Raw genomic sequence first — 14,602 nt, forward strand, 5'->3', positions numbered from 1 at the left:
TCATTTGGAAAAGTCACATAATAATTACTCTTAAGTAAAAGATACCTCCTAACTAACTCTTCAGACTAATATGTGAAGCAAATAAAATATTTGACACAGTAGAATTCCTATTTCTAGAAACATCTCAATGACATAGGTGATTGAATTCCAAATAAGCCAAACCAGAAATTCATAGTAAAAATAACATCTTCCCACTATGGACCCAAATTGGCATTCTGTAGGCACATGTTGGCTTTCAGGTGGATAATGCATATACATCAGTAGGGTACAGAAGAGAGTGCCATCATTCCAGTTTATGTGAGTCCCATTTAGGTATTGGAGCTTACCTCTTGAACTAGGGAAGGAGTTGTTGAGTTGCTCCATCACTTCCTCTAACCCTGTGCTTGTGTCCTGGGGAGGACTGAGAAGATCTTCCTCACCTTAATGAAAGAAAAAAACAAAACAAAACAAAAGGATGAATTATATGTTAGCAAAACAGAGGTTCCAGAGAAAGGGGCCATGACTACTTTTTAAAACCATTATAGTAAGGCATGGTGGTACACACCTGTAATCCCAGTGATTGGGGAGGCTGAGGCAGGAGGATGATAAGGTAAAGCGCCCCCTGGATTAGATGCCCAGTACATACCTCCCCCATATATATATATATGCGCACATACATATATACATATATATGTGTGTGTGTATGTGTGTAAAATTCCCTTTACTTGCTCATGAAGAACATTACCAAAAAAATCCTCCAGCTTAATAATTAGAGGACATGGGCTGGGGTTGTGGCTCAGCAGTAGAGTGCTCACCTAGCACATGCAGGGTGCTGGGTTCAATCCTCAGCACCACATAAAAATAAAATAAAGGTATTGTGTCCAACTATAACTAAAACAAAATATAAAAAAATAATAATTAGGGGTTAATTCTTTAAAGTGAAGAATTCTACATAGTTATTTGTGTCACTATTCTTGGAGAAGAAAACAAAGTTTAAAAGATTGTATATCCAGTGAAAAATAAAAAGGGATAGGGATGTGGCTCAGTCATTAAACACCCCTGGGTTCAATCCCTGGTACCAAGGGGTGGATGGAGAAGTTAAGTTGACAAATCTTCTTTTCTTATGAAACATTAACAAATGTGAACCCTCTCCCCTAACTGGTACTGGGAATTGAACCCCCAGGGGCCCTCCACCACTAAGCAGCATCCTCAACCCATTTTATTTTTATTTTGAGACAGGGTCTCTCTATATTAAGAAGGCTGTCCTGGAGCTTGCAATACTCCTGCCCTAGCCTCTGGACTTGCCAGGATTACAAGCATGTGCCATTGCACCCAGCTGAACATTTTTTGGAATGAAACAATTATTACAAAATTGCAGTGTATCTCCTCAACACAAAAGAAGAATGTTTCATTCTGTGTTTACTTTATGAAGGTAAGAAAAAAGTGAAGACACTGAGGTATTTTTTTTTTTCATGCTTCACTTTGACATTTACCTAAAATTACAAACAAAACTCAAATACCTTTAAGGCCCAATGTAATAGAAATAAAAGTTGCACGTGACCTACATAGATAATGAAACATTAGTATTCTAAGGATAGTAGACGTAGAGTGTAATGGGGAATTTTGTTCCTTTCCTCCTTGTTACTTGGGACTACATTATCAAAATGATGTTTGATCATTTTATAGAGAGAAATTTTCTTTCTCAGTTTTGAGATTTGCTTATGTGTGTAGAGTGCTGATGTGTAAGTAAAGGAATTCTTGAGGAATGAATGGCTTTCTCAGGGAATGAGAATCTCCTTATAGACTTTGTACATCAGAGTCTCTATTGTTCATTCATGTGTCAAAGAAATACCCCTCAAAGAACATTTTGCAGTAAGGGGGAAATTTCTTAGGTGTAAATCAAGTTCATTTTGAATTTTGAAGGTTCTCTGAAACTAATTTTCCATAATAGTCAATCTTCCAATAATTAAAATAACATCTTTTCAAGTTCTACTTGTTCAGCACATTGTTACTTCCATCTAAAACAAGACCTTGTTTCAGCAAGTCAGCAATAATGACCATGCTTAAGGGCAACCTCAGGTTCACATCTCACTTATAAATGACAGGGGAGCCAGCGAATAAATGATTTACATATTCTTGCATTTCCTTTAGTCTATACCACTTGGATTTTCAATGATAATTATAATACTGAAGTTATTCTTACATTTTCATCTTTTTTGGGTGGGGGGAGTACTGGAGATTGAAGCCAGGCATGAGTTACCACTAAGTTACATCCCCAAACTTTTTGAGACAGGGTCTCCCTAAATTGCTGAGGCTGGCCTTAAATTTGAGATCCTCCTTCTTCAGCCTCCTGAGTGGCTGGGATTACAAGCATGCGCCACTACCACACCCAGCTTATCCTTGCTTTTAAAGCACCAGCTAAAAGAATCACTGCTAATGCTAACCATTAAGACAAAAATCATATCTTTGTTGGATCTGGGGCTTTATATCATTATTAGAATGGAGAGTTAAGATTTGGGATAATAAAAAGCCTCCGTGTATCTCATGGTAACAGACCACAGGAAACCTCTTTGAAATAACAAAGACTGAAAAGGAGTGCTGAAGGATTAAGGTCACAAAATAGAAAAGGAAGACTCTTTCTCTATACATGTGCACCTGTGCGCGCGCGCGCGCGCGCGCACACACACACACACACACACAATCTTTAAAGAAAGAAAGAAATGACAGAAAGTATTTTTCATTTCTCTTTTCTTGTAGTCTTAAATGCCCATTATCTGGTGAAGATGGAATGAATGAAATACTACCATGAGGAACAGGATCCTGAAAACTGCAGGGCTGATTATATCTCTTTGTTCCATTAGTGATGCAGATTTTTGCTGAATTGGGAAATATGAGGCATTTTTAATAGTGGCAAGTCCACCTCTGTGACAGTATGTCTTATTGAATAAATCAAAACCTACAGAGACACTCATGAACATCGATGTTAATATTTCTGACAGTTTAATTACATCATACTGGAGCTCGAGGAACTCAATGGTAGTGTGTTAAGATTCAGGTTCAGTTCAATGATGTGATTGGCATTCCTGTCCCTGAATTATTTCAAGGATCAAATTATAAAGTATAAGTTGAATGATGTCAGCCAAGTTCAACTTTACAGATAAACTATCATCTGTGAGTCTCAAATAGGAGTGCCCAAGTACAAATGTAAAATTAGCTTGTTTTAATGGAAAACTTTCATGGCAGTGATAATTACATTCATTCAAACTTTTTTTAGTGCTGAAGATTGAACCCAGAGGCTTTGTGCATGCCAAGCACACATTCTACCACTCAACTACACCCCTAACCCCCATTCAAACATTTTTGAGTATCTAATACATCCTACATATCACATAAACAAGTGAAGTATCATCTTGTTTTCTTCTTTCCTCAATATTCTCCAGATTTCTCAAGATGACTTTATCTTTTTAATTGAAATCAGATACATCTCCTACATGGATGAGTAGAGGTGAATCAACTGAAAAATGCTTAATGCCTAATATTTTCAGTATTAGATTATATAGGAGAAGTTAAAACTTTTAAGTGGAAACTGAATTCAAAGTAATATCATTGTACTCTAATACCCTCGGTCAGTTTTTTAAAATGTTTTACATAAAACCAATAAAAATTAACAATAAGATTAATTTTCATTAAAAAATTGACCAAAACTGACTATATTCCAGGCACAGTTCTAGACGCATGAGTTATAGAAAAAACAACCAAAAATCCTTGTCTCAATGAATCTCACATTCTTATAGAGGTATTCATGCTGAACAAATAAACGAGTAAATTGTTTATGTATGTTGGGTGGTGATAAATATTCTTTTAAAATTATTTTTCAGTTGTTGATGGACATTTTTTAAAAATTTATTTATATGTGGTACTGAGAATCAAATCCAGTGCCTCACACATGCTAGGCAAGTGCTCTGCCACTGAGCCACAACCCCAGCCCAGGTGATAAACATTCTTGAGGAGAGGGTTAGCAAAGGACAATGAGGACAAGTCTTAAGAAAGGGCAGCCTTGGAAACCCTCATTGATAAATTGCACTTGAGCAAAACCTTTAAGGACTTGAGGGTGTGAGCCATGTAGAAATATAAAGGGAAATTGTAACAGACAGATGAAATAGCAAATGCAAAGGTCCCAAGAGGAGAGTGTGATTGACTTGCTCAAAATACAGCAAGAAGAAAGACAGTGCAGACAAGAATGAGAAAGTTTGGGAGGAGCAGACTTTCCTGGCCCAAGAATTTGGATTTGCTCATGTATGGGACAGTCCTAAATCCAACCCATGACCTAGAGTCAAGTGCAGCTGTGCTCTTAGAAAATTTCAGTCAACTAACAGAGATATTTCTTTTTTTGGTGGTGCTGGGGATTGAACCCAGGGCCTTGTGCATGCAAAGCAAGCACTCAACCAACTGAGCTACATCCCCAGCCCCAACTAACAGAGATGTGAATGAGAAAATGCAACTTAAGAATTTTGTTGCAGGGCATGGCAGTGCACTCCTGAAATCCTAGCCTATAATCCCAGCAGCTTGAGAGGAGGGGCAGGAGGATCACGAGGGCAAAGTGAGCCTTAGCAATTTAGGGAGATCTTGTCTGAAAAATAAAAATACAAAAAAGGTCTGGGGATGTGGCTCAGTGGTTAAGCACCCGTGGGTTCAATTGCTGGTACCAAAAAAAGAAAGAATTTTGTAGTTACTTATAAACATGGCAAAAGCCAACAGAAGGTTCCCAACATATAAAAATGCCAAGATTTGAGGAGACAGAAATGCTAATTACTCTGATTTGATCATTACACATTGTATATTGTATTGAATTAAAATACTATACCCCCAAAATAAGTACAAATACTGTATGTCAAAGAAAAACAAAAATATGACAGTTGATATACTGTTTGAAGACATCAACTTAATAAGATATCAATATCTGTGGGTTGTTTGATTATATGCTATGCAAAATGACAGGCAATCCCAAAATGTTTCTGATCCTAATAACCATACCTGTGACAACAAGCCCTCACTCACCCCACCAAAAAAAAAGAAAGAAAAAACCTTTTCATTTATTCAATAAGAAAATACATACTGAATCACTAATGTGCCCACTAGGAATCTGGTCAGTCCTTATCCATACTTTACTGATTCATTGCCTGCTCAAACAGCATACTGCTAGTGGTTGAGGGATTTTAGTTAATAGCAGTTCCTTTACATTAACACTTTAACTTTTTTTTTTTAAGTGTGACTCTGTCTTAAAATTTATTTATTTTTATTTTTTTTCCAATAGCATAATTATTTTTTTATTGGTTGTTCAAAACATTACATAGCTCTTGATATATCATATTTCATACATTAGATTCAAGTGGGTTATGTTAACACTTCAACTTGATTCAACTCCAAATTGATTCCCACAAACACATGTAAAAAATGTTTTTGATTCCTAGCAATATAATCTTGGCTTGTCTGAAGTTAGAGAAATGACAGAAACATTTCAAAAATGAATGTTTCAAAATAAAGAAAGAAAGAGTCAAATTCAAATATTACTTTGATACACCATAATGTGTTCATTTCCTTTCATCACCAATGAAGTTAAGAAAAAAAAAAAACAGTGAGATGACTCAATTTAATCTAAGAAAATAGAAACAGAATGGTTGACCATGGCACGATATGCTTTAAAAATATTCTTTTTTAAATTTTAAATTGTATTTGCACACAATACCTTTATTTTATTTATTTATTATCATGTGGTGCTGAGGATTGAACCCAGTGCCTCACATGTGCCAGGCAAGCACTGTATCACTGAGCCACTACCCCAGCCCCATGGCAAGATATTTTTTAAGTCTTCTGAAACACACTGTGGTTTCAGACTTTTCTTGAAGAAATGGTATTTTATGTGACTCATTCACTTTTCCTCAATTCCAAAGCTGATCATGGTTCCACTTGCTTACAAAACAATTTTAGGCAGAACCTATACAGTCTATGCAGAAAAGATTTTGCTCACATCTAAGCAGATTATTCTCTTTTAAAAAAGGAACTGCAAATAAGAAAATTACTTTCTTTTATAAAGAGGCTGTGTGTGAGCAAATATGCCCACTATGATTTTTCTTTGGATTTTAACCAATTTCCAACTTGATGTGTTATTTACTAATGTCTTCTTGCCTTTCTTTACTTTTTCCACAAGAAAAATTACAATGATTTATCCAATACTCTATATTTGCCTTCAGTTAACTATTTTATGTCATCATTTAGAATATATTCTTTCAATTTTACACATAAGTACTGTGCATAAAATTTTAAATAAAATTATGGTATACTGTGATTATGCTGACAATAATTGGTCAGTTTTAATCTGTGGTAAGAAATATGGAAATTAGTAGCTAAACTTCTTAAATATACAGATTGTTCCAGATGTACACAAGAATGTATTGTGCTTGATTTCTAAAACATTAATTCAGCAAGCACTTTACTGGAGGTTTGTTGCATAAAAGATGCTCAGTTAGGAAAGAAAATAAGCAATTCTTAGGTCCTGTCCTTAAGGGGCTTACATTCTACATAGTTCTAGGGGGAAGAAATATATACTAATAACTGTTATTAACACAGGGTAAATGATAAGATGTAATACATAATAAAACCATACAGTGTAGGCTGGGGTCATGGCTCAGACCCACGTGCGAAGCACTGGGTTCAATCCTTAGAACCACATAAAAATAAATAAAATAAAGGTATTGTGTCTATCTACAACTAAAACAAAACAAACCCATACAGTACATGATTAAGTTCTAAAGGAAGATCCACTTCATGAAAAGAAAAAATGGTATAATTCAGGTTAAGAAAACATGTGCAGCCAGGTGTGTTGGCACATGCCTATAAGCCAATGACTCAGGCACATGACTCAGGAGGCTGAGGCAGGAGGATTGCAAGTTCAAGACCAGCCTCTGCAACTTAGTAAAGCCCTAAGAAACATAGTGAGACTTTGTCTCTAAATAAAAAATAAAAAGGGTTGGGATTGTGGCTTAGTGATAAAGTGCCTCTGGGTTTAATCAATCCCCAGAATCCCCCCTGAAAAAAGAAAAAGAAAAAATTGTGCTCAATGCTAAAGATAATGTTAAAGAGTTTGGACTTCATTTTGAAAGTATATAGAAGCCATAAAATGCTAAAGGAAGGAAATAATATAATATAATCTGATTAGTAGGGGAGTAACTAGAACCATCTGGAAGGCTTGGAAAGGTGAAGATGCAGAAGTCAAAGGAACCGATCAGGAAAGTATTTATATCATCTGTTCAGGTGGTTCACAATGAGGGCTAAATTTGGACAGATGAATTAAAGGATTTTGTTCTTTTGATAAGAAACAAAAAAGACTGCCTTGGCAATTGGATCGATGGTGAAAAATGGCTAAGGAAGGCAGGTACAGGAAGAAAGTATAGAAAATAACAATCTTTTTATAGTTTGGAAAGTTGGAAATTTTGGGGGAGGGTACCAAGGATCGAACCTGGGGGCATTTAACCACTGAGTCATATGTCCATCCCTTTTTATTTTTTTTATTGAGACAGTCTCACTATGTTGCTTAGGGCCTAATGAGGGCCTCAACATTGTTGAGGATGGCCTCGAACTTGTGATCCTCCTGCTTCAACCTCCTGAGGGGATGGGATTATAGGTGTACACCACTGTGCCTGTCAGAAAAGAAGTTCCAATTAGGGTTTCAGATTGGGTAATATTTTTATCCAGAAGGTGCTCAGGAGAGAGGACTGGGCTGGAAATTTGGATGTAGGGTTATCAAGGAATGAAAAGAGAGCCCAGGAAGAAGAGTAAGGGGGACAGAGAGAGAATCTTGAGGAAAGCCTTGATGTGATGCACTGAGGATTAGATATTGCTTACACAGTAATTCTGCATCAAATATTTAATCATGCCTATAATCCTAGCAGCTCAGGAAGCTGAGGCAGGAGGATGGCAAGTTCAAAGACAGCCACAGCAACTTAGCAAGGCCCCATTCTAAATAAAAAAAAAAAGGCTGAGGATGTGGCTCCGTGGTTAAGTGCCCCTGGGTTCAATCCCTGGTACCTTCCCAAAAATGCTAGGGAATAATGACACATTTTTAAATAGACAAAAAATAAAATACAAAATATTTTACAAAGAATAATCTTGTAGTGGGTGAGAAGTTACTAGAGATAAGGACTTGTTAGAAGTCATAGACTCTGGGGAGCAGAACTCAGGAAAGTTAAAACAAGCCTTGTGTATGGTTTGGATCTAGGAATGTCTCCTCAAAACTCATGTGTTAGGCAATGTGACAATGTTCAGAGGTGAAAAGATTGGATTTTTGAGAGCTGTGACCTCATCAGCAGAGTAAACCATTTCATGGATTAATGATTTGAACAGACTACTGGATGGTAACTATAGGCTGGTGAGGTGTGGAAGTAGGTCACTGGAGGTATGTCCTTGGGGACATAACTTGTCCCAATTTCCTGGCTGCCATGAGCTGGGCAGCTTTCCCCTGCCATGCCCTTCCACAGTCACGTTTCTGCCTTGGGGTTGTTCAACTATAGACTGAACCTCTGAAACCATACATCCAACTAAACTTTTCCTACTCTAAAATTTTTCTTGTCAGGTATTCTGGTCATAGCAATGGAAAGTTGGCTAACCTACTTTGTTAATTTCTATTTCTTTCTTTGTTTCCTCCAATAGAGTGTGCACTTCATTAACATACTATCCCAGTAAAAGCTATATAGAACACATAGGGTACACAGAGATTTATTGGTGATAAGCATTTCATGGTTTGAGGAAGTACAGTTGTCCCTTGTCCCTCGTAATTTTGGAGGATTCATTCCAAGATCCTTGCAGTTGCCAGCAAATCCATGATGCTCACGTCTTTTATATATAAAATGGCATAGTATTTGCATGTAACCTACATACCTCCTTTTGTATAATCTAAATCAACTTCAGATCACTTATAATACCTAAGGCAGCGTAAGTGCTATGTAAACAGTTGTTATATTGTATGTTTAGGGAACAATGGCAGGAAAAAGTTTGTACATGTTCAGTACAGGTGAATTCCAACCCCCACACTTTCTAACTGTGGTTGATTAAATCCATGAATGCAGAACCTACTGGGTAGGGAGGGCTGACTGTACTCCAACTCTTTAGACAGATCACCTGGTATGACTTCTTCCATATTTCAGTTAAAAGAAAATGATTGGGGTTGTATGTATAAAGAATGCCATTTTCTATCTAGAATGTGGCTCAGCAGATCCCAGCCTTATCACATCTCAAACCTTCAAATCATGAGGACACACATTGCATTTATTTAAACACCTGCAAGCCTCTTTCAAAATGATAATCCTTTTCCTCTTCTAAAACAAACTTGCCTATGCAGTTCAGAAAAAAGAAAAAGAAAAAGCACCTTTGAATTCAGTCTTTTCTTTCAAAGAACAAACTTTAACAACATAGCCGATCCATCTTATCATTGGCAAGTTATCTCTTAGCTTAACATAGCCACTGGAATATAGCACTTCTGTCCCTGTATTCAATTCTGCCACAATCTTATTTCCACAAATCATCAGGAACACGGCCTGATGTGTACTTTCATTTGGGTGCTTTAACAGGAATGCTGCCTTTTCATCAGTGTTGACAACCTAAATAATTAATGCTTCTAAGCACCCAGGGCTCTGAATCTCACTGCTAAAATATGCGACTTAATTTCACATGCTTTACTTACTTCAAAAAAAAAAAAGGAAAATTCTGAAGTAGGAAATAACAACAGAGGCTCTAAAGCTCAGTTGTTTTTAGAATTTATAGACTTTTCAAAGGCATGCAATATTTTTTCATGCACTGTGCTATCATTTATAGTCCCAACAGTCCATTAGCTGTATTCAGATCTCATGTGGAGAAAGAGAATCCGACACAGAGACTGCCCTAAATCACTGAGGTGTAGTAAAGTCAGGAAAACAACCTCAAACATATTCCCTTCCTTCTCCAAACAACTGAAATGTGGCTATCTTACAACATTTTGACTTCTCCAGAGGAAAACGTGCCTCTCCTTACAGCTCCAGATTCTTGAACATCACCCACTTCAATCACCCACTCTCCTCCTTCAGAAATGCTCACCACTTAACACTCTCATCCACTCTCCTTGACATCTTTCCCATCATCACCATAAGGGTCTCACCACTCTGCTGATGAGCCCCACAACTCTGGCCTTATGAACCACACCCTTAAAACCTCAATGATCTTCACGAACCTTCAGCAGCTTACTGGGAAGCTACATCCTAAAAAGTAGAAATCGCTTGAAATCATTTTACTTTCATGATGTCTAATTTCAAATTTTCTTGACCAAGGTCTCCCAATGTTTCACCATAAATTTCATGCATATCTTTAACTTTTCCTTTCTGTCCTATCAATTTAGGCATTTTCCTTCTCTTTAGAAGGAAAGATTCTCCTTTGGAAGATCTCAAGTCTGAACACACCATCATACCATAGGTGAAAGAGCTTTAGGTGTGAGGAGGAATCAAGGAGTCACAGGTCTCTTCTGTGAGGTAATACTTATTTGTGGGAGGTGAGGAGGGTATGTTTTTTGAGATGCTGGGCTCAATTAATTAATCCTCCCACTCCAGTCTTCCCAATAATTGGGAATAAAGATGAACACCATTATGCCTGGCTCTGTGAAGTATTATTTGGAGTCAAATATAACTAGTTTAGGACCCAGGGAAAAGGAAGCTAGAACGTGGCACTGACTCATGCTCACTTGGCCTTAAGAGAGAAGGAGAAATAAAGACAATCAGTCAAATATTCGTGATGTTCATAAAACACTACTGTCTAACCTAGCACAGCAGGAAAAACCAATGAGCAACTGGCTAACAACCCCGGTCACAGCCATTTATTACCACTGTAACGTGCCTTGCTCATTTTGACCTTCATTTATTGTTTATGCCTCATGAATTCCAGATTTCTTAGGAATCAGTCCTAGGCAGAGAACCTTGCTGAAGAATGACACCAGACCACACTGACCATTTCCTCCACAAACTCATCTCATTTTTACCTATCTGGTAATGCCCCCAAAGTGTAGTCATTTTCCTTAGTTCTCAATCATTTTTTAAAAATTTGTTTTTATTAGTTATACATGTTAGTCAAATGTATTTTGACATATTATACATATATGGAATATGACTTCTGATTCTTTTGGTTGTACATGACATAGAATTACATTGGTCATACAATCATGCACATAGGATATCTACTATCTTTCCTAATTTTTAAGAATTTAACTTTTAATTTCATTGAAAGAACAGAAGTTCCAACTTCCCTTCTCTTGGCTGAAAATATTTTCTAAAGTGGCCAGTGCATTTCCAGTGACCCATAGGCTGTGAGTTATCCTCATTTCCATTGAGCTTTTTTTTTAAAAATACATACATATATATATATATATATATATATATATATATATATATATATATAGAGAGAGAGAGAGAGAGAGAGAGAGAGAGAGAGATATTAGTTGTTGATGGACCTTTATTTATTTATCTATATGTGGTGCTGAGACTCAAACCCACTGCCTCACACACGCTAGGCAAATGCTCTAGCACTGAGCCACAACCCTAGCCCTCCATTGAGCTTTCTATCATACCTTCCTTGAACATATTCCTATACCCCAGTCCTTCAGCTTCCTATCACCCAAATAGAGATCTTCCCCAAGGCATTGTATCTGAGTACATTTGCCATCTATTTCTCATCCCATACCCTTTAGCAATCAGTTTAATGGAGTTCACTCTCAAATCTCCCCAGTCTGCCCTCTTACAAATGGGATAGACCTGTATTTTAAACTTCTTTCTGGACATGACACAGAAGACCTGATAGCTCCTCAAAAATATTATATCCAAAATCAGGTTTTACTATCTTCTGCCACCCACATCCTCTCCCCTTATTTCCTTCCCTACATTTTACAGTCAGTTGCCCAGCCCTGGGCATTCTATTTTCATGGAACAACTTCATATGTAGACACATCGCTCAAATGCAGTCACTCACAATTCACATTCCTTGGTCTTAGCAACTGCCTCCTAATTGGTCTTTTCATTGATAAAAGTTTTACTTTGGGTCAAATACAGGGGCCAGCACACAACTTTTAAGAATTTTTTTCTTAAATCTTTTTTTAGTTTGGTAAGTTATTTTTAGTGGCTCCCTGACACCAAAATCAGTTGAACACCTCAGTTCAATGTCCATTTCACTATAATGAGCTTACAGCCTTCTCTTGAAGCCTTATTTCCTTGTTCTCCCTGATTGGACCTTATTTTCCTACTTAATTGGATTACTGGCTAGTTCCTCACCTTTGGGCCTAATCTCCACACTCTCCCTTACACTTTTCTTACCTCAGGGTATGTTTGATTAGTACTTGTTATGGTCTGGATGTGAGGCATCCCCTGAAAGCTCATATATGAGACAATGCAGGAGTATTCAGAGGTGAAATGATTAAATTATGAGAGCTATAACCTAATCAGAAGATTAATCCACTTGATGGATTAACAATTTAAAAGGACTATTGTACTGGTGGGTAACTATAGGGAAGTAATTCATGGCTGGAGAAAATAGGTAATTGGTGGCATGCCTTTGTGAGAGATATATATATTTTCTTTTTGGGTACCAGAGATTGAACTCAGGGGCATTTAACACTGAGCCACATCCCTAGCCCTAATTTTATTAGATACAAGGTCTCACTGAGTTGCTTAGTGCCTTGCTAAATTGCTGAGGCTGGCTTTGAACTCCCGATCCTCCTGCCTCAGCCTCCCGAGTAGCTGGGATTACAGGTGTGCACCACCGTGCCCAGCTTGGTTTATATTTTGTCCTTAGCACCTCTCTCTCTCTCTGCTTCCCAGCTGCTATAAACTGTGCAGTTTTCTTCTGCTATGATGTTCTGGTTTACCTCAGGCTCAGATAAGTAGAACTGGCCAACCATGAACTGATACCTCTGAAAGCATAAGCCCCAAATTAAGTTTTTCCTTCTCTAAGTTATTCTTGTTGGGTATTTTTGTCATGGTGGTAAAACGCTGATTGACACACTAATCAATTTTTTAGAACCCTTTAAAAATATCAACTGGTCATAAAGCATTCCCTGGTCTCCAAAATGAATAAATTGTAATGCTCCCCTGCTTGTCCTGAATAATTGAAGGCTAGTTCTTTGAAGACTAGGATCATCACATCCCTTAAGGCACTTGTGAAAATTCCCCATCCAGAAATGTTAGATAATCTAGCTAATGATTTGAATTATTTGCAAACATTTCACCACTCCCAGATCTTAAGAGATAACAAAATCTAGGAGTAGTTAAGATACTTACCCATAGATTCTGAAGTTTGACTGCCAACCACTCGGAGCAGCATAGGCTGACTGCTATCTGACCTCTGTAGAGAGGTCGAAGGAGAAGATACTGTGGTACCATTCACCTTGGCCTCTGCCTGGGGCTAAGGCATCAAAAAGAAAACAGAATTTTTTTAATAATAACTGAATATATAAAATAAAATGTTACTGAACTCAGGACCAGGAATTTTGACCCATTTTACTTAGAAATCTCCCAAAGGTTATTGAATTTGGGATATTTTACTGTTGATCTAATCTGTGGATTTTATCTTTGTATCTCAACTGTGCCCCTTCATAAAAAATGAGGAAAAAAATAGGGGTTCAGTAGAGCAAGATATTTATCATTAGACTAAAAGACCAAAATATTTGGAAAGCTATGTGAGAATGCTGAGACCACACAAGATCTTAATAATGCAATGGAAAATTCATATTTGGGGGAAGTATTAAGAAATACAACAGAGAATTTAAAATTCTCAAAAGCCAGAACCATGTCTGGACGAAGTCTGTGATAGTGCAGTAACTTATTAGGTTTTTAATGGAAGCTTAAAAATTTATGTATTAAGGATCAGAAGAAAAGTCCAAAGGTATATTAGAAACTATAACTAATTTCAAAGAAGAGAGTTCCATTTCAAGAGGTAAATTTTGGAATTGTTTTTTTCAAAGATGCCTTTCAAATTGGTCTAATAAAAAACATTTTGGCAGGAAACATCTTATATAAAAAATGCACACTTGTTTTCCCCTTTTTATATCCTTCGACACCTAGCATTTTGCTGGGCACATTCTAAGCACTAAAGAATTGATGCTTATACTTACAAGAACTCTGAGTTCTGTTTTTTAGTTTTGCTTAAGAGGGGAAAAAATGAATGTTTGCAAATATCTCATATTAGAGAGATATGGGTCTCACTTGCTCCAGCAGCTGCCTCAGCCTGTGTAACTGTGACTCCAGCTGTTTATTGTGATCTTCCAGGATTTGCATCCTGGCTTCCAGGCGGCCTTTGTGTTGACGCAGTAGCTTGGCCTCAGCAATGAGCTCAGCATCCCGAGGACTCTGTGGAGAGGTGGGCATCATTTCTGGAGGAGACGGCAGTGGGGACAGGCCTTTATGTTCATGTTGTTGCTTTAGACGATCATATTCTGCTTGCAGATTCCTGTTGGCATCATATAAAAAAAAGGAGGGAAGGAAAAAAAGAAAGAAAACTGAATATCATCACCAGATTTCCTAGAACATGGCAGATAGAATCTGACCACCACCAAACAAGA

The 14,602-nt window shown here is 37.3% G+C and overlaps 1 protein-coding gene and 1 non-coding gene across 10 annotated transcripts in view; both read right to left on the bottom strand.

Moving 5' to 3' along the window:
* Nucleotides 1-14,602, bottom strand: part of Dmd (dystrophin) — a 2,011,337-nt gene that overhangs the window by 15,740 nt on the left and 1,980,995 nt on the right. For all 9 annotated transcript variants that reach the window (XM_077107047.1, XM_077107046.1, XM_077107045.1 and 6 more), the window contains 3 exons: nt 14,247-14,490; nt 13,323-13,446; nt 327-419 (listed from right to left, as the gene is read on the bottom strand). In XM_077107047.1, the coding sequence (XP_076963162.1) occupies nt 327-419; nt 13,323-13,446; nt 14,247-14,490 (461 nt within the window). The remainder of the gene's footprint in view (nt 1-326; nt 420-13,322; nt 13,447-14,246; nt 14,491-14,602) is intronic.
* Nucleotides 4,371-4,443, bottom strand: Trnaa-ugc (transfer RNA alanine (anticodon UGC)). Its single transcript has one exon. It is a non-coding gene; the product is annotated as a tRNA-Ala (tRNA).

The sequence above is a fragment of the Callospermophilus lateralis genome, chromosome X (assembly GCF_048772815.1).
Source record: "Callospermophilus lateralis isolate mCalLat2 chromosome X, mCalLat2.hap1, whole genome shotgun sequence".
NCBI classification, from domain to species: Eukaryota; Metazoa; Chordata; class Mammalia; order Rodentia; family Sciuridae; genus Callospermophilus; species Callospermophilus lateralis.